Source organism: Physeter macrocephalus, unplaced genomic scaffold, assembly GCF_002837175.3.
Source record: "Physeter macrocephalus isolate SW-GA unplaced genomic scaffold, ASM283717v5 random_1663, whole genome shotgun sequence".
Lineage (NCBI taxonomy): Eukaryota > Metazoa > Chordata > Mammalia > Artiodactyla > Physeteridae > Physeter > Physeter macrocephalus.
In genome coordinates this window covers 1-25000 of record NW_021146245.1, presented here as the reverse complement: position 1 = coordinate 25000, position 25000 = coordinate 1, and the positions used below count along the sequence as shown (strand labels likewise).

General features: G+C 47.7%; 2 protein-coding genes and 1 long non-coding RNA gene across 7 annotated transcripts; 1 reads left to right on the top strand and 2 right to left on the bottom strand.

Moving 5' to 3' along the window:
* Nucleotides 1-6: 6 nt before the first annotated feature.
* On the bottom strand, nt 7-5477 carry LOC102987344 (galactokinase). Of its 5 annotated transcripts, XM_028486450.2 has the most exons (6): nt 2837-5469; nt 1962-2151; nt 1404-1523; nt 1065-1200; nt 774-955; nt 11-659 (listed from the first exon to the last, which is right to left on the bottom strand). In XM_028486450.2, exons 1-6 carry the CDS (start codon nt 3299-3301, stop codon nt 619-621), a joined length of 1134 nt encoding a protein of 377 aa, XP_028342251.2. In that variant the 5' UTR covers nt 3302-5469; the 3' UTR covers nt 11-618. The 5 variants fall into 5 exon arrangements, with proteins under 5 accessions (XP_028342253.2, XP_054939331.1, XP_028342252.2 ...); XM_028486452.2 differs by lacking the exon at nt 1065-1200 and having other exon boundaries at nt 7-659; nt 2837-5476; XM_055083356.1 differs by having other exon boundaries at nt 7-955; nt 3011-5475.
* Nucleotides 5478-12998: 7521 nt separating this feature from the next.
* LOC102987057 (histone H3.3A) lies at nt 12999-15411 on the bottom strand. Its single transcript, XM_007099759.3, has 4 exons — nt 15269-15411; nt 14656-14793; nt 14383-14536; nt 12999-14286 (listed from the first exon to the last, which is right to left on the bottom strand). The coding sequence occupies exons 2-4, from the start codon at nt 14781-14783 to the stop codon at nt 14158-14160; spliced, it is 411 nt and encodes a 136-aa protein (XP_007099821.1). The 5' UTR covers nt 14784-14793; nt 15269-15411; the 3' UTR covers nt 12999-14157.
* Nucleotides 15412-17690: 2279 nt separating this feature from the next.
* LOC114485284 (uncharacterized) lies at nt 17691-24994 on the top strand. Its single transcript, XR_003678767.2, has 5 exons — nt 17691-19182; nt 23183-23439; nt 23729-23894; nt 24020-24122; nt 24857-24994. It is a non-coding gene; the product is annotated as an uncharacterized lncRNA (long non-coding RNA).
* Nucleotides 24995-25000: the final 6 nt, after the last annotated feature.

Here is a 25000-nt window from a genome sequence, read left to right as displayed (position 1 = left end):
TACTGAAGCCTGCGCACCTAGAGCCCATGCTCCGCAACAAGATAAGCCACCGCAATGAGAAGTACGCGCACCACAACGAAGAGTAGCTCCCGCTCGCCACAACTACTGAAGCCCATGCACAGCAACGAAGACCCAACGTAGCCAAAAAGAAAAAAAAATTTTTTTAATTAATTAATTAAAAAAAGAAAATACAGATGTAGAAAAACACTGGAAGGAAATATACTAAAATGCTAATAGTGGCTATCTCTGGGTAGTGATCTTATAGCTTGTTATTTTCTTCTTTGTACTTTTTTTGGTGGGGGGGGGCTGCGTGGTGGCTCCTCGTGGTGGCTTCTCTTGTTGAGGAGCACGGGCTCTGGGCACTCTGCTTCAGGAGTTGTGGCTCGCGGGCTCTAGAGCGCAGGCTCAGTAGTTGTGGCGCACGGACTTAGTTGCTCCGCGGCATGTGGGATCTTCCCAGGCCAGGGCTCGAACCCGTGTCCCCTGCATTGGCAGGTGGATTCTTAACCACTGAGCCACCAGGGAAGTCCTCTTCTTTGTACTTTTCTGTATTTTCCACGGTGGATACTTAATCCTCACATTAGAAAAAACAATATGGAGATTTCAAGCAGTCCTAAGTCAGCAGTGTTGGGGGAGTGGGTAGAGCTTGGCAGAGGTCCCTGGAGGTGAGGGGATGTATATACGGGTCAAAGCCACAGTGAGACCCCGGCAGCCCCCCTCACCCCAGGGTGCCCAGCCATCTCCAGGACACGGTACACCCAGCCAGCTCTCACCCTCCAGCTCCTCCAGCTGCACCTCACGAAGGCTCTCCTTGCCCAGCGCCCGGGCCACTTCTTCACACTGGCGCCGCCGCAGGGGATACTCGCTGGAGCCCAGTGAGTGGCGGACGTTGGAGTTGGTGATGAGCACAGCCAGCCTGGGATCCAACAACGGCACCAGGCTTGTCTCCAGGGACCTGGGATGGAGATGGAGCCAGGAAGATGACAAGGCCAAGCGTCTGTTTGCCGCGCATGTTTCATCCAGGAGCTCCTACGAGGTGGGAGGGGACAAGGGGAGCCCCTGACCTGCAGTCAATGAGCAGCGCGTGGCCTTTCTGCCCCAGAAGTGCGATGAGCTGGTCCATGATGCCACAGGGCACCCCTGCGAAGCTGTGCTCAGCCCGCTGACACACCTGGGCCCGGGCGGCTATTGTCCCCGAGTCTGCAGCACAGGGCAAGGTGGGAAGGCTGGGGCCCAGGAGGGGGCACTAGGGGTGGGAGGGTGGGAGCAGCCCCCAATGTGTCCGATGATACTCCAGGGAGATTCCCCACCCACTCCCCCGAGGCCACAATTGGGGTAGGAAGCTCTGATCACAGGACCTCAGGGAAGGAGGGCTGGGTTGGGAGCTGGGGTCTAGGAGGTACCTGGGCAGAGCTGCTGCAGGAAGGTATACGTGGCCACTTCCAGGGATGCTGAGCTGGACAGCCCACCCCCCAGGGGCACTGAGCTGACCACCACTGCACTGAAGCCAGGGAGGGGCGCAGCTGCAGGAGAAAGAATGGATGACGGTAAGTCGGGCCATCTGGGAGGATGAGCACAAGAAGGGCATGTATTCTGGTACAAAGGAGGCAACTGCCTGGCAGCTGCTTCCGGGGAAATGTGTCTCAATTGTCAGAGGCCACCAACCTGTTGGGCCAAGGGGTCCGCCGCCCTCCATCCTCCTACCCTGAGGTTCCTGGGACACAGTCTCCTAGTTCTCCTGGTTTAGGGCTCTGAGACCAACGGGCTGGGGTTTGAACCCTGGCTCCTCCAATCATGTCATGGGCAACCCAGGGCAAGTTCTAGAACCTCTCGGGGCATCAGTCTCCTCACTTGTACAATGGGGATGCTCCACCCTGCATGCCTACCCCACAGTGGATTAGATGAGCTAATGAGCTTTGTGGCTGAGAGACAGGAATTTGACCCAGGCCTGGGCCCCATACCTGGGTAGTGCTGAATCACTCCCTTGACGTAGTTGGCCCAGTGGGGGGCCCCAGGCTCCAGTGGCCGCTGGGTTGTGGGCAGGGGAAACTGCAGCCGCCGGGGTTCGTCTGCATCCTCAGAGGTGGTAAGGAGGGAGATAAGCCCATCTGCCCGGGGGCTGCCCACCAGCACAGTGCCAAGCTCCAGCGCCTGGCGGAAGAAACAAATAGTCTGCAAAACTTCCAATACCAAGGGGCCAGGGACAGACGAGGAAGTGACCTCCAGGCTCAACATGAAGGGAATGGGGAGTGTCTCAGGGAAGAGCCTGCATGTTCATCTGGCCTTGGGGGGCTTGGGTCCCACCCCATAGGTCTTCAGGGACAGGGCCAGTGCAGTGGGAGTGCGGACCTGGACTCTGCCCTAAGCGTGGGCTCCTGGCTGTGGGTCAACAGGAAAACAGAATCAGACGAGCTCTTTCTGACGCCTTCCCATTTTGGAAGATGCACAGGGATGGACATAGCCCCAGGCTAAGGCAGCTCCACCTCAGCTGTGTGACCTTGAGCAGATCACTAGCCCTCTCTGTGCCTCCATTCCCTCCTCTGCGAACTGAACGGGCTGGACCAGGAGGCTTAGGGCTACTTCGCCTCGGTTTACAGTTGGGCCCTCTTCCGCATTCCCCCACAATCTGAGGTGGCTCCCAAGGAGATGGCGAGGATCAGCGGTCCATAGCCTACTTCCTCGCGGATTCCCCGTTTCCTCCCTTCCAACGTGTGAAATGCCCCGTCCTAGGGTCTCTCCCACTTGCTCGTCCCCCACACTCGGCTGGAGTAAAAGTTCGGAGCGGCCCGCCCAACAGTGCACGCAGGGAGATGGCGCCTCCCGCGCAGCCCCTCACCATGGGCAGCACCAGGCCCTGGTTGTAGTCCGTGTGCTCCCCGATGAGGTTGACGCGGCCCGGGGCCGACACGGCCAGCTCGGGCTCGGCCCCGAACTCCTCCAGGAAGGCTCTCCGGGCCTTGGCCAGCAGCTCCCCGGGCTGGCGCTGTTCGGAAGCGGCCATGACACTCACCCCGCGGCTCTGCCGGGCGCAGTCGGGTCGGCTCTGGATGCTCGGGGCGGAGCCGCGCGGCGTCGGCTCACACAGCTGCACGCACCGCCCCAAATCGGGCCGCGCTGGCCCCGCCCCGCCCGCGGTTCCGGCCCAATCCACCAGCTTGGCGCGCGGGGCGGGCCGGCGGCGGGCTTTCCAAAGGAGTGCTGGGCGCCCAGCGGGGCAGGTATTGGCCGGCCCGGGAGATCTGAGCTGCTCTTTCCTGGCCCTGGTGCCCCTCTCTGTGTCCACACCCACCCACCCAGCCATCTACCCCAGCCGGAGCAGTAGAGCTGGCCTCCAACACCTGGGTTTCCCAAAAGGATCTCCTAGGTCCTAAAGTCCTGCAACTGTGAGAGGTCACCAGCCTCTGATCATAAATCTGTAAGAGGGCAGCCGGACAATCAGTGTAAATAGAAATAAGGAAAGCCAAGTTTGGTGGATCACTTTCTACAGGCTTCTTTCCTAGAGTGGACCTGCTGTCCCAGCTCCTAGCAATGGAGGAGCAGGGAGGGTGGAGATGGACAGCAGTGGGCCCAGCCCCTCCTGGAAGGACCCACCCAGCTGCCAAGATAGGTTGGGCTGTTGGCCCCAGCAGGTGCTTTCTCAGCTTGGAACCTTGGTCCCAGGGCCTGGTGCCCAGAGTCTGACACTAGCCACCTCCTCTCTCACCAGCCTGCATCCTAAACCTTCAAGCTGTCCCCAGCTCCTGACTGGATGCCTGTCCACAGTTGGCCACCCCATGTGAACCCTTGGAGGGGAAAGGCTGAAATGTAAGCAGACTCTTCGGGATTAGAGTGGGGGTTTTGTGGAGGGTTGCAGCCAGGGTAGCTTGGGGTCTGCTCAGGGGGTTGCCCCAAGAACATTCAAAAGTCAGCTCTGAAAACTCCTAGAAGTAAACATAAGGTTAAACCTTTGGGACCTTGGCTTAGTCAATGGTTTTTTAGATATGACACCAAAAGCACAAGCAACAAAAGAAATATACGTAAATTGTACTTCATCAAAATAAAATACTTTTGTGCATCTAAGGACCACCCCATCAAGAAAGTGAAAAGACAACCCAACAGAATGGAAGAAAATATTTGCAAATCATATTCAAGGGACTTGTATCAAGAATGTATAAAGAGGGTTTCCCTGGTGGCGCAGTGGTTAAGAATCCGCCGGCCAATGCAGGGAACACGGGTTCGAGCCCTGGCCTGGGAAGATCCCACGTGCCGCGGAGCAACTAAGCCCGTGCACCACAACTACTGAGCCTGCGCTCTAGCGCCCTCGAGCCAAAACTACTGAGCCCACGTTCCACAACTACTGAAGCCCGCGTGCCTAGAGCCCGTGCTCCACAACAAGAGAAGCCACCGCAATGAGAAGCCCGGGAACTGCAACGAAGAGTAGCCCCCGCTCGCTGCAACTAGAGAAAAGCAACGAGCAGCAACAAAGACCCAACGCAGCCAGAAACAATAAATAAATTAAAAAAAAAAAAAAGAATGTATAAAGAGGGACTTCCTTGGTGGTGCAGTGGTTAAGAATCCGTCCGCCAATACAGGGGACACGGGTTCAAGCCCTGGTCTGGGAAGATCCCACACGCCGCGGAGTAACTAAGCCCGTGCGCCACAGCTGTTGAGCCTGTGCTCTAGAGCCCATGAGCCACAACTGCTGAGCCCACGTGCCACAACTACTGAAGCCCACGCACCTGGAGCCTGTGCTCCTCGGCAAGAGAAGCCACTGCAATGGGAAGCCCATGCACCACAACGAAGAGCAGCCCCCACTCGCCGCAACTAGAAAAAGCCCGCACGCAGCAACGAAGACCCAACGCAGCCAAAACAATAAATTAATTAAATAAATTTTTTAAAAAAGAAAGAAGAATGTATAAAGAGCTCTTAAAACTCAACGGTAAAAAAGGCAATTTAAACATGCGCAAAAAGATTAAATATAAGGCTTGGGGATCAATAAAGAAAAGGTTTAAAAGCTTGAAAAAAATGGGCAAAAGATTTGAACATTTTTCCAGAGAAGGTATGAAAAGATGCTCAACATCATTAGTCATTAGGAGAATGCAAATCAAAACCACAATGAGGGGACTTCCTGGTGGTACAGTGGTTAAGAATCCACCTGCCAATGCAGGGGACATGGGTTCGAGCCCTGGTCCGGGAAGATCCCACATGCCGCGGAGCAACTAAGCCCGTGCGCCACAACTACTGAGCCCGTGCGCCACAACTACTGAGCCCGTGCGCCACAACTACTGAAGCCTGTGTGCCTAGAGCCTGTGCTCCGCAACAAGAGAAGCCACCACAATAAGCCCGCACAGTGCAACAAGGGATAGCCCCCGCTCGCTGCAACTAGAGAAAGCCAGCCAACGAAGACCCAACACAGCCAAAAAATAAACAAATTAATTAAAAAAAAAAACCCACAATAAGATAGTACTTCACATCCATTAGGATGGCTTACGTTAAAAAAAAAAAAAAAAAAAGACAGAAAATAGCAAGTGTTGGTGAGGATGTGGTGAAATCAAAACCCTCATACACTGCTGCTGGGAATGTAAAACAATTAAGCAGTTCCACAAAATGTTAACCATAGATTTATCGTATGACTTGGCAATTCCACTCCTAAGTGTACACTCAAGAGAAAAAATATATCCACACAAAAACTTGTACATTAATGTTCATAGCAGCACTATTCAATTAGCCAAAAGGTGGAAACAATCCAAAAGGGAAAAATGAATAAACAAAATGTGGCCTATACAAGGGAATATTATTCAGCCATAAAAAGGATGAAGTTCTGATACCTGCTACAACACGGATGAGCCTTGAAAACATAGTAAATGAAGGAAGCCAGTCACAAAAGACTACAAATTGTATGATCCTATCCAGACGAAATGTCCAGAATAGGCAAATCTATAAAGACAGAAAGTACATTAGTGGTTGCTTGGGGCTGAGGGGAATGGGAGAATAAGAGGATGTTAGGAAAGAGTACCAAGTTCCCTTTGTGGTGATGAAAATGTTCTAAAATTGACAGCGGTGATGGTTATCCATATCTGTGAATATACTGAAACCATTGAATTATACACTTTAAATGGGCCTTTTAAGCACTCCTCAGTAAAGCATTTTTTGGTATAGGCAAAATAAAACAAGACAAAAGGGTGAGTGGCCCTTGGGGCTGGTTGAAAAGGAATTAAGCTCACAAACCATGCCTCCCCACGAGGCAATGACTGGAGAAGCCTCCCCGACTCTGTGCAGCTTTGAGGTCCAACAGCTCTGAGCCCAAATCTTTGCCCTTACTATTGTGTGATCTTGGTCAGATGACTTAACCCCTCTGAGCCTCAGTTTCTCATCTGTAAAGTGGGGCTAGTGTGTTTCCTTCCCAACAGACTGTTTCAAAAGGAAGTGAGTGAGGTCATCTTCATAGAGTGCCCAGCCCTGCCTCTGGCACTTGGTAAGCACAGAATAAATGTTTGCTCTTATTATCAATCATCCATTAATACACCAGACATTGTTGGACTCTCCAGCAGGCAGTGGGCCAGATAAAAGCCTTGGGCTCTGATAGGGAGGCAGTCTCAATCTGACCCTTGCCCCACCCTGACTGAGATAAATGCTCTGACAAAGGAATAAAGAGCTTTCTGGGAATTCTGATCACTAGGCAGCCCACACCCCTGTTTATTTCCATTGTTTCATTTTCATTGAGAACACTCCCTTTGACCCATCTTCAACCTTTGTATGTTTCAGTCGTTCTTGGAAAACCTGATTTGACCCAAGGGCAGGTGCTCCTCATGGCTCACTCTGGACTCTGAAACACTGATTTCATTTGAGAGACCTGTTTACTTACTCCGTGTTTGAATCCCATCTAGCATGTTACATAAAATTTGTTCAGAAGAAAGTCTGCCTCTGACCTTTGACCCTCCCTCCCATTTCCTGGCCAGATGTCACAAGACTGGGGGGAAGGTGGCACCTTAAAGGGGACACTGCCACCCAAAGTCTGTCCTCTGCTCTGCTGGCCAAAAAAACTTACTTGTATCAGAGCAACCAGAGCCAACTGTCACACAGGACCGAGGTGTCATGTAGAATTCTCAGTAATAGCCCCCACAGGGACTAATTATCCAGTGGTGGGAATTCCACCCGTGCCAGCTGAGTACCCAGTGGCCTAGGCAAGCTGTTTGTCCAGGTCATGGCGAGACCGGGCCCACCACCGAGGACAGGTGTTCCAGAGGCAGCTCTTCTCTCCCAGAGTCCGTGTTTGTCCCCGCGCTCAATTCTTAGCCCTTGGGCCCTCCCTGCTGGACCCAGTCTTTCTTTATGCAATGAAGGTCTGTGTGCTTCATGCAGCTCTGGCCTCTCCGCTGCAGTTAAAGACTGGTTTCCTGATGGGACTTGGATCCCTATCTCCCAAGCTAATATCTACCGTCTCTGAAAATGTTTGCTCTCAGCAGACGGCTCACCCTTTCACCCATTCTGGGAGGTTCTTTTTGTTGTTCCCAGGGGGTTAACCTATCTCCTGATTTGGGCCCCCTTTGCCCTTCTGCTACCTTAATGATAACAGCTTCTGTCATATTGATAATACTAATATCAAGCTTGTGGTAAACCCTGGTATCAGGGCTGAGATGCAGCCTGCAGGGCAGCACTGGTTGTTCATTACCAGTGCCTGTTCTGATTGGTCAGTTCTCTGGACTTCTGTTTTAAAGGCACCAGACTTTGCACAGATTGTTTCATTAAATCCTTACAAGCCTATTGGGTAGACACTGGTTTTATTCCCGTTTTACAGATGAGGAAAGGGAGCACAAATGGGTTAAGGAACTCATCCAAGTAGGACAGCTGGGCCTTGAACCTGGGTCTGTCTGATACTGAGATTGGTTGTACTGCAAGCCCCCTGTCCCCAGGAGCACTCTGACCTGCTGCAGCCTCTGCTCTGCCAGCCTCTGCTCACTGAAGGGTTAAAATCCAAAGCTCAGCCTCATAGTAAGGAACAGGAGGGGCAGCTGCTCTCCTGGACCCCTGGAGCCCCAGTTCCTACATGGAACACTCCCAATTTGGAAGCCAGGCCAGTAACCAAAGCTCTTGGGAACCTGACTGATTCTTTGCCACCATGCCAGAAGCAGATCCAGCCAGATGCGCTGTGGGGCTGCCAGGGCCTTGGGTTGGCCAGCAAACACGCCTGGAGTCTGTGCTGTGTGCCAGGCACGACTCCAGAGGCAGACAAGACTCTGGTCTTGCCTTTGGAGCACCGGGAGCTTCTTGTCCATCCCCGGCCTCAGATGCCCCGCTAAGAGGCGCCAGCTGCAGGCCTCGTCTTTATTTGGTACCCCCACTGTGTCCCTGAAGTTCCTGCCCTCTAGGCTGACGACCACCCTGCTGATGGCCAGGCAGGGAGCAAATCCAGACTCACAAGATGCAGCTGCGGCTGTCTCTCCCTGCACCTCGCCCTAGGCACAGCAGCGGGCAGGTCTCCAGGCCACTGTGGGTGGGCAGGAGGACTGAGACTGGCAAAGGCAGGGCACTGAGGAGGGAGAGGCCCTCGCAGGACCCTCAGGTTCATGAAGGCGTGGCCTTGGACCCAACCCCATCCTGTCCCCTCTGCTGATGCTCTTGGCTCAGTGCCAGGCAGTGAGGCGCTTACGGGAAAGGTCCTGGGGCCTAGTGTGTCCGACAGAGGGGGTGGGAAGGGAGTAGAGGTTAACGGAGCCCGGGCACCACCTCCCTGGGGACGTGTGCAGGCCCTCACAGACCCCTCAGCCAAAGGCGGCCAGCCCGGAGCCTGCAGCCCACCAGCCTCCCTTCCCCAGAGCCCTTCTTGTCACCGGTACTGGTGAGTTGGAGATGGCCTTCTCCCTTTCAGCCCACTCTCCCTTCCACTGTGTGTATTCCCAGAACTGCAGCTTCCTGAACGGGGGCTGGTAGCTGCCAGAGAGAAGACCCCAGACCCTGACTGCCCAACCACGCCCCTCTGCGCCCCTTTCCAGATCACAAGTGGCCTTTTAGCCCCTCCAAGAGTCACGGCCTCACAGAAGAGCTGCCCCGCCGCCCCCCGCCTTGCTTCCCTAGCTGGGGTGGGGGTGGGGGGTGTCTGCAGAACCTCTTAGCTTCCTTCTCAGGAAGGGCAATGGGGTAGGTGGAATGGGGTGGAGGGTCCCTGGCTGGACGCTGGACATAGTGCTCAGGTGAGGACACCAGGACAGGCTGGGGACACATCACACCCAAGTCCCATGACTCTGCTTGAACAATGGTGACTGTCGGGGTGGGACCCCTCACTGCCAGGGGCAGCTGGGCAGCAGGCGGCACCACGGGGAGCAGGCACCTCTCCACCCACCCCAGGAGGGAGGACAACAGCCTCTGGTCCCTGCTCACAGCACAGCCTCTGTGATATACTCAAAGGTGTCCCAGCTGCACCCACCCACCTCGGCCCACAGCCTTGCTCATCCCCCAGACCTACTGACAAAGGGGTCAGGGAGCCGAAAGGCCGGTCCCCTGGCCCAAGGACATCAGCCTTCTCTCTGAGCAGGCTGCAGGGGTTTGGGTTAGCAACCTGGGCAAGGGTCAGTTCTTCCTTCCTTCCTTCCTCCAGCGTTGCCTTCAGGAAGGTAGGTGGAAGGCTGGCTGCTTGTGCTGGAGTTGCTGGCCAGAAGCCAGGCCCAGCTCGATGGAATGGTCTGGGCTGGTGACAGGTGCGACCGCCAATGGGCTGAGGGAAGGAAGAGGCTGTGGAGCTCAGAGCATGTGAGCTCAGCTGTGTTCTTGCATCAGCGCCCGAGGTGGGGCCCAGGGAAGTACGCTGAGACTGCCGTGATGAGGTGACCATTAAGGGATGGGGAGGTAGGGGTGAGGACTGGATGCCCAGGGTGGAGGCTCAAGGCTCTTGGGCCTAGTGGGCCACACTACCCACAGGGAGACGACCGCTGCAGAAGCGCGTGCTGAAAACTACACCTCATCCTTCTCTGTGGCAGGGCAGGTTGGCCATAGGCCTGAGGAACTGATCCCTGAACCTGCTGCTGAGGCTCCCATAGGCAGGCTGGCCCTTGCCTGCAGAAACTTAAGGGCAAGCCCTGGAGTTTTCCTGCTGATCCAATGGCAGACAGCTGACCAGCTGACTAGACTGTGTCCACCCTCTGCTGCCCTACCTGAAAGTGTTCCAGAAGGGGCCTGCTTTCCTACTGAGGCAGACCCCAGCCCCAACACCTGACACCAGGCAAAAAACAGTGCTTGCAAGGAACCAGGGTAGGGCGAGCCCCAGAATACAACAATCACGGAGAGCTGAGGAATGCACTCCCCCCCACCCCCAACTACCAGCTGAGTCAGAAGGCAAGGCTTTCTGGACATTTCCCCCACAAAGCTTTGTGAAAGAAAAACATTATCATCCAAATGAAGACCATTAACAAGATGAGAAAGTCTAAACTTTAAAAACTTTATTTTTGTCTCATCCATCAACAGCACAGGATGCCTTCATCAGCTCCAATTTTTGCTTGCTTTTCTCTTCAGACTCTGTTCTACCACCTTAACCCATGGATATTATAACGTGGGCAGTTTCCTAGAACCAGAAAATACTTCTGCCTGTCCGCTTAAAAATTAGAAGTATGGAAGTGTAAGTTGCACTGTTTTAGCAGATTCCAAGCTGCCCAGTAAAATCCTACCTTGGGATGCAGACTTGGTGAGAAAGTTTGTCACCTACTCTAGCTCGAGTGGTAACTCAAGGAGACGCATCACCACAGCTGTTTCTCTACTTGGGTTTGTTACTGCCAGACACTCCACACCACATCCCACTGGCTAGGATTTCAATGTCCTTCACAAGAACAATGCAAGTAAATTGTCAGAATTGGTTCCAGACCTTCTAGGAAACCATTATACTGTTATCAGATTTTGACACCTCATAAAAAGCTAAATTACCAAGATTCCCAATCCTAATCTGACTTGCCTCTTTCCAATCCTAAACCCCTTAAACCCTAAATTTGAAACTAGTCCAAACTTAAAAAAAAACCCACCGAACTTTTATCAGAGCATAGAGACTTCCTACAGCTACTGACTTCAAATTATACAGAATTCTTTTGTCTGATTGGTGTGGTTCTTGTGCCCGTGTCTTGCTGACATACTATGCTTCACTGGTGGCCATCATTGGTCAAGAACACTAGTTTCATACTGAAAAGGCGGCTTAGACTGACTTAAGATTCTATACCTGTGGGCTTGTGTTAAAATAACTCGCTATATGAAGAGATCTATAAACGTGCTTCACACAAACAAGTTCAGGAACAGACCTCAAATTTGAGTCCTGGAATTTCAAAGAAATTTACTTCCCTTCACAACAGAGGGGCGGGGGGAGAAGCATATTAATACAGTCTTAAGCCCACACTGCATACACAGCTGTCATGGCATTTTCATAGAGCAGAGAGCTGTTTACATGCTTTGTAGAAATATTTCTGTAAATAAATGCTTCCTTAGTCTACCAAGCAAAACCTGAAATAAACTTAAAGGACCTAGATAAAGGATGGATTAAGCTTTCAACATTCAATTTAGGTTTTTGACACTTAGTTGGATAAACAAGTTTATTTGTAAATTTAGTCAACATACATAATTGACCTAAAAACTTCGATAGAAGGATAAATTTGAAAACCACTTGGAAAGCCATCTCTATTAAGTGATTTTTCCCAGGACCTTATACCAGATGACACCATTTTAACTGGCAGAGGTTCCATGAGCTGAAGCTGTGTGTCCCTCCCCCACAGCAAGTTTACCCTAAGGGTTATTATAATACAAACTCCACCAGGAAAAGAAGTTCAGTATTGTTCCCTCTTGGTAGAGAAAAACTCAACCTAGTTATGAGACCAAGCACAACACAAAGAAAAGCTGCACTAACTACTATATTAGTAACAGATGATGCTGGTGTGTATAACTTGTATTCTATTCTAGAGCCCTTATAAATTAATTCCCCCCGTTAAGTGTCTGCATTATCAGCTAGAGGGTTAGTTAACATGTGGTAGAATGAGGACTTATGCAAGGTATAATGCGCAAAGCATTTTACTACGTATGAAAAACAAGTGCAGTCTAGTTAGGAGAAAACCAACCGGACTCTATATCACACACACCTTAATGACAAGACTCCCTACCACATGTGAATGTAAAACATTTAGTTTAAAAATGTTGACACTACAATATATAAAATAGCTATTATAAATGCACATAGTGTATTCTATAGCTGCCAGGTTTACTTTTTTTTTTTTTTTAATAAGGAAACTGTAAGTTACACTGTGGTTAAGACTTGTATCTTCACCCTTGAAAAAGCCCACATTCTATCACAGTGATGTATGGTCAGACTTAACAGCCCCAATTGTTAAACACTTGGATCAAGTCATAACCAGTTTTATTGCAAAAGGACCCTGTACACATTTATCAATTCTAGTACCTTAATAGCTACCCAACAAGTCATTAACATACAGAAACATGCATCATGAGAAGCAAGAAGTATCACCCATCCCTTCTGCACATTAGCAACTTGTCACTCCTGAGCAACAGCGCTCACACCACTGAGGTCTGTGAACAGTCAGTCACTTTTCGCATTCATCCTGAGTGAAAGATGGAATGACTTAAGTACAAATGCAACATATTTCATACTGAAAAGGCGGCTTAGACTGACTTAAGATTCTATACCTGTGGGCTTGTGTTAAAATAACTCGCTATATGAAGAGATCTATAAACGTGCTTCACACAAACAAGTTCAGGAACAGACCTCAAATTTGAGTCCTGGAATTTCAAAGAAATTTACTTCCCTTCACAACAGAGGGGCGGGGGGAGAAGCATATTAATACAGTCTTAAGCCCACACTGCATACACAGCTGTCATGGCATTTTCATAGAGCAGAGAGCTGTTTACATGCTTTGTAGAAATATTTCTGTAAATAAATGCTTCCTTAGTCTACCAAGCAAAACCTGAAATAAACTTAAAGGACCTAGATAAAGGATGGATTAAGCTTTCAACATTCAATTTAGGTTTTTGACACTTAGTTGGATAAACAAGTTTATTTGTAAATTTAGTCAACATACATAATTGACCTAAAAACTTCGATAGAAGGATAAATTTGAAAACCACTTGGAAAGCCATCTCTATTAAGTGATTTTTCCCAGGACCTTATACCAGATGACACCATTTTAACTGGCAGAGGTTCCATGAGCTGAAGCTGTGTGTCCCTCCCCCACAGCAAGTTTACCCTAAGGGTTATTATAATACAAACTCCACAAGGAAAAGAAGTTCAGTATTGTTCCCTCTTGGTAGAGAAAAACTCAACCTAGTTATGAGACCAACCACAACACAAAGAAAAGCTGCACTAACTACTATATTAGTAACAGATGATGCTGGTGTGAATAACTTGTATTATATTCTAGAGCCCTTATAAATAAATCCCCCCGTTAGTGTCTGCATTATCAGCTAGAAGTTCAGTTAACATGTGGTAGAATGAGGACTTATGCAAGGTATAATGCGCAAAGCATTTTACTACGTATGAAAAACAAGTGCAGTCTAGTTAGGAGAAAACCAACCGGACTCTATAGTACACACAGCTTAATGACAAGACTCCCCACCACATGTGAATGTAAAACATTTAATTTAAAAATGTTGACACTACAATATATAAAATAGCTATTATAAATGCACATAGTGTATTCTATAGCTGCCAGGTTTACTTTTTTTTTTTTTTTAATAAGGAAACTGTAAGTTACACTGTGGTTAAGACTTGTATCTTCACCCTTGAAAAAGCCCACATTCTATCACAGTGATGTATGGTCAGACTTAACAGCCCCAATTGTTAAACACTTGGATCAAGTCATAACCAGTTTTATTGCAAAAGGACCCTGTACACATTTATCAATTCTAGTACCTTAATAGCTACCCAACAAGTCATTAACATACAGAAACATGCATCATGAGAAGCAAGAAGTATCACCCATCCCTTCTGCACATTAGCAACTTGTCACTCCTGAGCAACAGCGCTCACACCACTGAGGTCTGTGAACAGTCAGTCACTTTTCGCATTCATCCTGAGTGAAAGATGGAATGACTTAAGTACAAATGCAACATATTATAAACAATTTCTTACAAAAAAAGTCACAAATTAAACCAAAGTATTTTACAGAATTTACTACAAAACACCATAAAAACTGCCTTCACTTAAGCTCTCTCTCCCCGTATCCGGCGAGCCAACTGGATGTCTTTGGGCATGATGGTGACTCTCTTAGCGTGGATGGCACACAGATTAGTATCTTCAAATAAACCCACCAGGTACGCTTCACTAGCCTCCTGTTGAGGACAAGAGCCACACTATTAACTCTCTCCGAGGAGGAGAACCGCACGCAAGCCCTCCGCCCCTGCTACACGCAGCCTCGGCCAGCTCACCTGAAGCGCACCAATGGCGGCACTCTGGAACCTCAGGTCGGTTTTGAAATCCTGGGCGATCTCCCTCACCAACCTCTGGAAAGGCAGCTTCCGGATCAGAAGCTCGGTGGATTTCTGGTAACGACGGATTTCTCGAAGCGCAACGGTCCCGGGCCTGAAGCGAAGAGGAGGGCGTAAAGGAACGCCGGTTAACCGACAGCGCAGATCAGGCAGCAGGAAGCGTCCCGCTCGCGGCGCGCCGCCGAGTCATTGTTTTCCTGCCGCGCTGCCTACCTGTAGCGATGAGGTTTTTTCACCCCGCCGGTAGAGGGGGCGCTTTTCCTGGCCGCTTTAGTGGCCAACTGTTTGCGGGGCGCTTTGCCACCCGTGGACTTACGAGCAGTCTGCTTGGTTCGGGCCATTTTCTTTCACCTGCGGAACAAATCCCTGACTCCGGGGCCGCGGCGGTCGCCTCCCGGGGTGCGACGGCGGGAGTGCGGGGAGCGGGACGCCCGGCGCCCCTGTCCTCCCGCCTCCTCGCGCCCCAAGGCGGGCGGCAGATGGCCGAGGGCTGCCGCCTCCTCCCCCTCCCCTAATGACTCAGGCTGCAAGTAGCAGCAGCCTCCCCCGGGAGGGGGAGCGCGGGGAGGAGTCACTTCCCCTCCTCGACGGGCGGAGGCCCGGCTGCCCGGAACCCGGCGTCGGGACCTCTGAATCACCAGCGGGAAAGAGGCGGAGACGTGGTTCCGGAACGAAGGCCCAAAGGAAAAACCACCCGTCCCCACGCCGGCGCCAGCAAGCAGCCTGGGCAGCCCGCAGCAGCCGGCACGCGCCTCTCAACGGCAGCGGCCCGCGACATCAACGGCTGACAGGGCCTCATATTACGCGTAAACCCAAGAACACTTACCCAATGCCGAAGTTTTACGCCGCTTCTCCGACAGCCGCGCCGCTCCTGCTGCCCAATGAAGAGCCGCAGTCGCCGAACTAACGGAAGAAACCCCTCCGACTAACGACCAAACCGCTCTGCGTTCCAGGCCCCCCCTATGCCTCCGTTTTTATACCCACGCTTCACGCTGCGTCTCTGCGTCATAGGACCCTAATTTGCATACACCAACGACTTTTTCTATTGGCTGACGCTTTCGCCGACGCGCTGACATCCCCCGACACAAAGGCCGTGCTTCGGCCCCGTTCGCTGATTGGCGGATATCTAGGCCACTGATTGGCTGTTAAAGTGGCCTAATGATTGGATGAATGAAAAGCGGAATGGACGAATCAGACTTTAGCACTAAGCGGCTCTTCTGATTGGATAAAATGGAGCTATGTTTGGATCCTTCCCTTGGTTCCAAAGCTCTACAATAGAAAGTCAATGCAAATGAATTGCACTGGTCCCTATCAGGACTTAAGAGTCGGGACGGGAAGGAGCCTAACCTTATTTGCATCAAGCTAATACAAGGCAGGAGGAGGAGAGGTTTTTTTAGCGAAAATTTTGTAAATATTTTCCAATATTAAAAAAAAATGTATTCCCTGTGATTACTTTTCAATCGAAAGGGAGTTCTTTTGTTTGGTGGGGTGGGGAGGGGTAAATAATAGATTTAAAAAAAACAAATGTCAATAAATTATTTTAGTACTGTTTTGTATGTTCTTAGACCATCACAAAATACTTTGTAATTTCAAAATGCTTAAACAAGAAGTAACCCACTAAGCAACATATTTTTAAAATTATGTAATTCAACTGAACGAAATGACTACAGCCAGAATGGGAATAGTCAGTTCTAAAAGAGTATTTGCATGTTCATAAGGAGCAAACAAAAGACAACTAAATTAAATACGTTCACTTGTTTTTAATGGTATATCCTGGAATGTGTTACTTCTGAAGAAACAGGACAAATGTATAAAAATGGTAATCCCTACCTTTGCCTAAATGTCTTGAGTGGATTTTAATGTTTAGTTTTTCAGGTGACTCAGTTATATAAAATATCAAAGCAGGCTTAAGGTTAAGACCCGCCAAACAAAGCTCAGAAAATTGAAACAGAGCCTTGGGCATTCTACTCGGCAGTTCTTACTCTGGGTTCACCGAACTTATTTATTTATTTGTTGGCCGTGCCGTGCGGCATGTGGGATCTCAGGCTGCCGGTCAGGGATGGAACCCGCGCCCCCTGCAGTGGAAGCGCAGAGCCCTAACGACTGGAGAGCCAGGGAAGTCCCTCACCGAATATTTTAAATTATTAAAATAAAAAAGCAGCAAAACCAGGTACATATAGATTTCAACTCAGAGAATTATTATACATAAATACAAATACCTCAAAAATTTACTCCTGACGCCAGAGTTGCCCCTCTCACCATCAATAGTGAGAGAAAAAAAATGCAGTTTGCAAAAGCAGCTATGGCAAAAAACACCTTTGACCCAATCTCTATTTCCAAATTCCTCTCGTTATTCCAGCCCTCTCAATCACAACACGCACAGTATGTATTTAATTATTACATCTCTAAACTTTTATGTGATAATTCAATCGACTTTAGTTTTCTGCCTTCTGCTCAAAGTTTAGGGTAGGGGAAAAATTAAGCTGTTTCATTCATGCCAGACTGAGAAGACAAACCAAGATGCCCTGTTCTCAGAACCTGCGTAAAGCCGAGAAACACGGCGCTGGATACATCTCACATCAGAGGCTGTCAAATGTCCTGGGATGTAACGAGAAAAATACCCTGTCATCTTTTTTTGACTGCTCAGATGTCCTGGAGAAGGAATGGGCTCCTGAATTAACACCCATTTTGTGTTCCAAGGCTTTTCTAGGAGATCCAGAACCCTGTCTGTCCCATGTTTTCTACAGGAGAAATAGTCTAGCTATCCACCGCGACCCCCATCCCCGTCCCCAGTTTTGCTAATTACTACAGAGGAACTAAAACTGCTCCAGGAGAAACTAGGTATGAATTTACATGCATCCATTTAAGGATGATTAGTGGAAACAGTTTGTCCCTCTTACTTGGCCGTCTTATCGCTATGTTTTTCTTTTTCCTAAGTGGACGCAGGGGAGGAAAAGCAACACAGGAAATAGGGAACAACTGAAAATGTTAATACAGTCAAAACAATGCAAAACATGATGCAGCATGTAGGCTACTGTCCTAGTTCCTGTTCTGTCAGACTTGCTGAGTAACTTCGCACAAGTTACTTAACCTCTCTGAGTTTTGGTTTCCTCTTCTGTAAATTAAGCAGTTTGGATGGTATCATCTCCCAATTCTACCAGTACACACTTATTCTGAAGCTCATGGTATACCCTTATTTAAAATCTAGCACTCTTAACTATATTTCTTCATTCAAATCACACTTGGGTATTTTGGGGATAACATATATGCTAATTATTTGGATTTAATAATAGGAGTAAAGCAATACACAACTTTTTTGTCCTTTTGGAATTTTTCATCTTCAAATGCCCCTAGTGGTTAAACAACTGATTCGACATGTTTAAGAAATACCAGTTTCTCAACTTTGTAGGCTGACAATTTGGCTTCTGATGTGAAGTTACTCGTAACAAAATAAAATAGATATGTATCAGTCATAAACATTAACAATTCTCCATTCACCCCACCCTGCTTCACCCGTAAGGTTATTCGTTATTCGGAATGTGTTTCTTTAATGAAATTAACATTAGTTAACGCTATCTAATAAAATGTAAATTAGTCTGTAAAAACATGGTTTTGAATAGATTCAATATGGAAAACAAAGTTAAATAATAGGTGTTAAAATATCTATGAAGAACTTCGCCCAACTGGCGGGAAGCGGGGAGGAGACATTTTCACCAGTAGAAACGCTGGCATCCTCAGCAGGAAACTGGAGTGGATTATAAATCGCACTCCCTACTCAAACCCAGGCCCTTCCTCTGGACACTGATGCTTCTCGACGCCCCTGCAACTTGCCAGTGTACCTGAGACTATGCTAGACGGAGATTAAATTCGTCCTTGGCCCTTAATGTACTGGAAACAAGTTGGTCAAGCCAGGTGTCGAGTTGAGAAGGGACCCAAGTCGTGGAGTTCCAGGTTTCAGGGCTGGTAAAGGTTTACGGAGCGCCTCAGCAAAGGCGCAGGAACAGAGTATTGTGTAGCGTAGCTCTTCGTTAGCAAAGGTTTCTTAAGCTGACTTCCAACGGGCAGACTTTCCTTCACGCCTCTCAGCTTGGTCCCACTGCAGGAAGAGGATGTTGGCGGACTCCAGGTGCCTGAAGCTCAAAGGCCCACTGCTCAGGGCTGGCATCAGAACCGAGCCCAGGGTGTGCTAAGTATGGAGGCGAGGTAATTGTTACACTGTTGGCAGTGCAATTACACTTGGAACCGTTTCCCAGCAGTCGTTAAGCCCTCCCTAGCTCTGGGCCTCTTCTACTCCAGGGGCTCCAATTTCAGGGAAAGTCTCCCCTACGAACCTGGAAACACGCAGATAAAAAGAAACGCAGCCGGACTGCAATCCCCAGAAACCGTCGCGGGCCTTCAGCATCCGGGACACCGTCTGCAAGGATCCCTGGGTAGTGTGGTCCGTTCCTTCGGCAGCAACCCTCTGCTGACGGTAAAATTCCAGCCGAACCTGGGACCACAACTCCCAGCAACCCTTGCTGCCGTGCGGGGGGTCTTCACGTTCTCGTGGCGCGGCGCAGGCGCACTGGGGCCTCGGCGCGGACCGCGCAGACTGAATAATAAAAGGGGAGCGGCGAAGAGGCAGGAAGACAGGACCATGTCGAAGGGCCCAGGGCCCGGCGGCTCCGCAGCTTCCTCGGCGCCCCCGGCCGCTACCGCTCAGGTGCTGCAGGCACAGCCCGAGAAACCGCAGCACTACACGTACGTAGAGCCCCCCCCGCCGCGCGCGCACGCCTGACGTCAGCGGCCAGCGTGAGTCACGCGCGCAGGGAGAGCGCGAGGCGGCCTCTCCCTCCCCCCTTCTGCCTCCGGCCCGGCCCAGACCGGTTCCAGCCTGCTGGGGCCGGTCCCAGCTGCCTCCAACTGCCACCAACCTTTGGTCGGCCGAGGGGCGGGAAACCCGGTCCCCGCCGCCGAGTGGGGAAGGCGGGAGCTTGGGATGCGGAGTGCACACATCTTAGGCCGGGCCTTCGAGGCCTAACTGTTCCTCAGACCATAAAACCACAATCCCAGGCACTTTTGGGGCGATAAGAAGTCTAAGACGCGACCAGAATGAGTTCCTAAGGGGCCAGCCTTAGACCAGCTTATAAATGACCGTTAGCGTGAAGTCTTGTCAGGCTACCCGTGTAGTGTGCACAGGAGGCCTTTTGTGTCCGTGAGGTCCGTGTGTTGTCCACAGAGGTCACTCTTGCTTGAATTCACTTAAACAGTTGACCCAGCCCTAGTCAGGGATCCCAAGGGTGATGGGGTCCGAATGTGTCCTCAAGCCCAAGCCAAACATGGCATCAGAGGGAGCCCCAAATGTTGATGCTACGGGAGTCCAGTAAGATGGGAAGCCTCTTCCTGGGAATCTGCTTGTGTCTAAATGTAGGTCCTTCTCGTCTTTTTATAATATTGCCTCTCAAGGCACTTTAAGCAACTACCCAGCGCTAGATGTTTTGGGGGAAAAAAAAGAGAAAAAGAGGCAGGCCCTCCTGTTAAGCACAATGTTGGTTTCCATTTTCCCTGATGCTCTTTGAGTGCCCCACATCCCCTTTGTCTCCCAAGTTGTGGGCAAGTTTAGAAGGATCCCCAAGTGTACCTCAGTCTTGCTGGAGATTTTGGAAGTTGGGGGTTGAACGGCCCCTAAGGGGAACACGGTAATGCTGCCTGGTGAACCAAGAGCAAGAAGCATGTGTTGGAGTAGAAGGAAGTAGACGAGGAACGCTTGTTTGTCACTGATGGAAGTGAGACCCATTGGGAGACTCTTCTGGGATTAGGGAACATCGATTTTAGGAAGTGTATTGGTTTCTTTGTGAGATTCCCTGTTGTTGGTTGAAATCATTTGAAACTTTTGTGGACTCATGTTAACTGACTCATGTTAACTATAACTTTTCTAATATGGCCATTTGCATTTTGCTTTCTTACTGGAGTTCTTGCTGCAGTCCTGCCGCTGGCTTTGGTGAGATGGTCTTAGAGAATTCAGTGATCAGATGAACGGTGTGGTCAAGCAACAGTAGGGTCTTGATTTGGATATCTGCAAACTTCACCTTATTGGAACTTATTTATAATCACTGGTTGCTCAGATCACGTTTTTTCAGAAAAATACCGATAACATTTTGAGTAATGTGAATCTTGGTTTCAGCAACCTCTGTTTCTGTGTTGTGTTGTCATTGAGTATACTATGGAGTCTATATTAGAAAGGCTTTCGAATCATTTTGGAATTGAGAGATGAAACAAGTCAACAGCTGTGTAAATGTTAATATGAGTCTTTGTCCTCTTCATGCTCATTTGTTTAAAATCTGTCTTTCCATTCCTTGTGGGGTAAGTACAGAGTAATCAGTCTTGGCTCTTAAAGTGGCTTAGCAGCAGATGAAAAGCCCAGGGCTGATTGGGTGGTTGGAGGTTGGAGGTGTTCCCATCTCTTTATTTTCTGTTATCTGTTCGTTTGTGTGTGTGTGTGTGTGTGTGTGTGTGTGTGTGTGTGTGTGTGTGTCTCCCCAAAAATCAGAGATGGAAGTCAGTTGTCTTTCTTGGTAGATTTATGAGCATTCAGAAACCTTGATGATATGGAAAGCTTCATTCAGGTCTGAGGAGCAGGGAGCATGAGGACACTGATCATGGCACGAGTACACTTGTTGGCTCTGAATTTATTTATTGAAGGTGAACCCATGTGTTTTCCTTGAGGGTTAGGAGACATGAACATTTTAATTTTGATTTCAATATTTGCTATAAAATTTTGAGCTGCCGAGCATTTTTTTCATTCTCTTTTGTAGCATGAATTTCCAGAATTTGTTCCAACCTGAATATGACTTTATCTAGTGCATTGATCCCATTGTTGAATACAGATATAGACTCCTTGTTTTTTTTTGAATGTTTGTTTGTTTTTACATTTTAAAACTTTCTTATACGTTAATTTTGTGTATTTTTTTGTACCTGATGTTATTTGAGATTATGTGACATGCATTAATTTTGCAATAATCTAGAAGAGATTTGCATTAAAATTGAATCCCACTCATCATAATGTCAGTCTTGGCAAACACAGTTGAATCCATCAAAAGCAAAAATTGTGTTCCTGTTGGCTTGCTTCTTGCCCTTTATTCTTTTTTTTTTTTCTTGCCCTTTATTCTTATACCACAACTAAAGTCCTAGAGTTTGAGCCCTCCTTTTCCCAAACCAAGAGGATTATTTGTAACATAGTTTGAAGGATAATTATTTTGTTGGCTTTTCTTTTTTTTAAGCTGTTGAATATTCTTACTTTAAGGGAAACTTAGAAGTAATCCTTTCAGAAAATTGGTGTAGCGGGCACTTGTGCTAGACTTGAGGAAGTCATCCCTTTTAGATAACGGTTATATCAGAATTTCCTCTGTTGTACAGTTCCAAGTATTTGATTAGCACTAAGTAAAATGATAATATGCATGTATTAGTACTTTTCAACAGAAGAACCATGTGACCTCTTGCTAGGTAATTTGTCTATTTTTTGACAAAGACTAAATTTAATGCAGCTTTATTTAGAACAAGTCCATCTTATATTTTAGAAGAGTTTTATAAAAACGGACTGAAGAATGGGAAATTTTGGAGCAATTTACATTCTGAAATGTATCTACAAGTTTAGCTAACTCTGGGCTTTTTTACTACATAACAGTTTTATTGTTAAAAGTGTATAGCTGAAAGGTCACCAAAAAACCTGCCTTCTTTAATAAAACATCCCAGTTTGGGGACTTCCCTGGCCCTCCAGTGGTTAAGATTCTGCGCTTCCACTGCAGGGGGCACAGGTCCAACCCCCAGTGGGAACTAAGATCCCACATGCTGCGTGGTGTGGTCAAAAAAATCCTAGTTTTGGGAATTCTCTGGCAGTCCAGTGGTTAAAACTTGGTGCTCTCATTGCCGTGGCCCAGGTTCAATCCCTGGTCCGGGAACTGAGATTGCGCAAGCCGCGCAGCACGGCAAAAAAAAAAATTAAGTTTTTGACCTCATTATTTTGACCCTATGAGAGGATATAAACCTCAATGACATTAAATCATTTTTGGATTCTTTTACCTGCAGTTGATTCTCAGACTTCTTAATTCTCTTGTAAAAGGAAAATGAAATTCTAGTTTATTGATGGTTACTTGGAGGTTTCTGTCCACTGGTTGATTTCTTATAGGTAGACAGAGGATAAGTGCTTTATACCTTCATCTAGCCAGGTGTCGTTTTAATTTAGGACCGTTTCCTGGGCATCTTTAAAGAAGAATAATGTAGCAGCACTTCCATAGATAAACTACTTTGAGGGAAATTTGTTAGTTTATACATTATGTAAATGTCATGAGCTTCACTTGATTGCATCTGATTGTGTTTTGGAAAATCCAGGCAATGAACAGTATTTAAATCATTGTTGCAGATTGCAATAACTTTGTAAATACATTACTAGAGCACAACTTGTTGCACAATGGAAGTCATTGGAAGCATTGCTTAGCAGCCTCAGCAAGAGTGAGTTAAATTACCAATAAACATTTCTGGATCTTGTTTACTTGTTTATCAAGGAGAACTAATTTCTTGCAGGGCAAAAATGGAGAGCTCACTGTGGCCTTCAGGCAAGTCCACAAAATCCCCATTAATAAGTGTTAAGTGCCCATGCTAAGGGTAGACTCAATTTTAGCACCTAGTTGATATTTGCTATAATCTAAATTAATGATTAAAGTGAAGATTTGCTTAATGGTTAAGTTTTTTTGTTTTAATCCAGCTATGTTAGATACTAAAGAAGGCTTCCCCACAATCCATATGCATCTGCTTTGACTGGTGGTTTCTATCAACCTACAAAGACTGTGGCTTATTGGTGAGGGCAGCTGGACAACTCTGAGAGCAACTTAGAGAAATCCATCTTGGGCACACTCTATAAAGGAGCTCCTTCTCTGCAAATAGCACCCCAGATAAGTGCACAAAAGCAAGACACCCTCGTGGACCTACTTCCTCCCGCTTTCAACACCCTGATGCCTGAAGGTGAGGTCTCCTTCCTGTGTGTCTTAGAAGCCGTGAGCTCACTTAGGTAATGAGAGGCCTGCAACAGCCTGAGCACCGCACATCTGCAGGCTTTCCTATCAGACCTTTGCCTAAAGGTTATTTTTCTCATTAGGAGAGACTCTAGGTTAGAAGACTGATAAAAGTAAGGTTGCATTTAAAGCTACATTACTTTAAATAGAGAACTGATCTAGGGATTATTTTCCCAAGTGGGGACAATGTTTGCTTAATCATAAAGTTTTTCATTTTGTTTTTTGTTTTTTTGATCCAGCTGTGCTTGATACTAAAGGAGGTTTTCCCACATATGCATCTTCTATATTTTGAAATTACAACTATGGACAGTTATGGCTAATCATAGTAGATTGTCTTCCCTTCTTTTAACACCTTGGATGAATTTTGGGGCACACTAATGTGTTATGTGAAGATGGATGTTGAATGTAAGTTTCTCTGCCATTCTTAGCCAATATATAAAAATTACATTAGCCTAATTGCTAAAAATGCCAAGGATTTGCGTTCAGTATCTTTCTGGACAATGTAGTTTTCTTGTTTTCTTACCATATAGATACTCTATAGATTCACCCCAGCCAGCCATCTTAAAATACCTGCATGGGCAACAGAGAGATCTACGGAGAAAGTTTGGGTAAAATCATTGCATATGAAAATAGGTATGGGGTTTATTTTGGGGGGGATGGAAATGTTCTGGAATCAGACCATGATGATGGTTACACAACATGATGAATATCCTAAAAACTAATGAAATGTACACTTTAAAATGGTGAATTTTTATGCTGTATAAGTTACATCTAAATTTTTTTGAAAAAAAGGGTTGTTATAATCAGTGTATATGAGTCCCTCCTACTAGAGAGGCCTTAGACACATGGCCTATCAGGGCTTGGCAGCATAGGAAAGCCTGCGGTTTGTGAAGAGCTCTTGGCACCCTTTTCCCAGCCTTCTCAATGGCTTCGTCTCCGTGTATCCATTCTAGGCGAATGCCTCCATGTTGTAAGTCTGAGGAGATTCTTTTAAGAAGTGAATACTCAGCAAGTTTGAGACTCCTAGTTGTTGGTAGTTGTACTTTAAATTGTCTCTGAATTGATAACCATTATAAAGAACAAGCACACTTTTCCCAATACCTTCATAAAATGAATTGTGTTTACTTCCTAGGGTGGGTGGGAGGTAGAAGAGGTTGCTGTTCTGCTAAAATGAATTGATTCTGTTCATCAGGTATTGTGATGATTGTTCTAATGTTCACATGGGCATTTCTGTAAGAATAGGCCATGTGTTTTAGGCATTTAAAGTGATATCAATGGCTATAATATTTTCGTTCAAATAATCACAACAAACTTTTAATATTTTCTCTATAAAATCCCTCAACTTTCACCCCTTTTTTCTTTGCCAGTGTGTAGAATTTGACAGCAGTATCAAGAGCTGATGAGGAGGAGAAGATGGAAAGGAGTCTAGCAACTTAAAAATCTCATAGCGTTCTCTGTGAGGTGACCTTTTTCCTGTTGGTGGCTCAATTTATTTAGGAGACAAAGAAGAT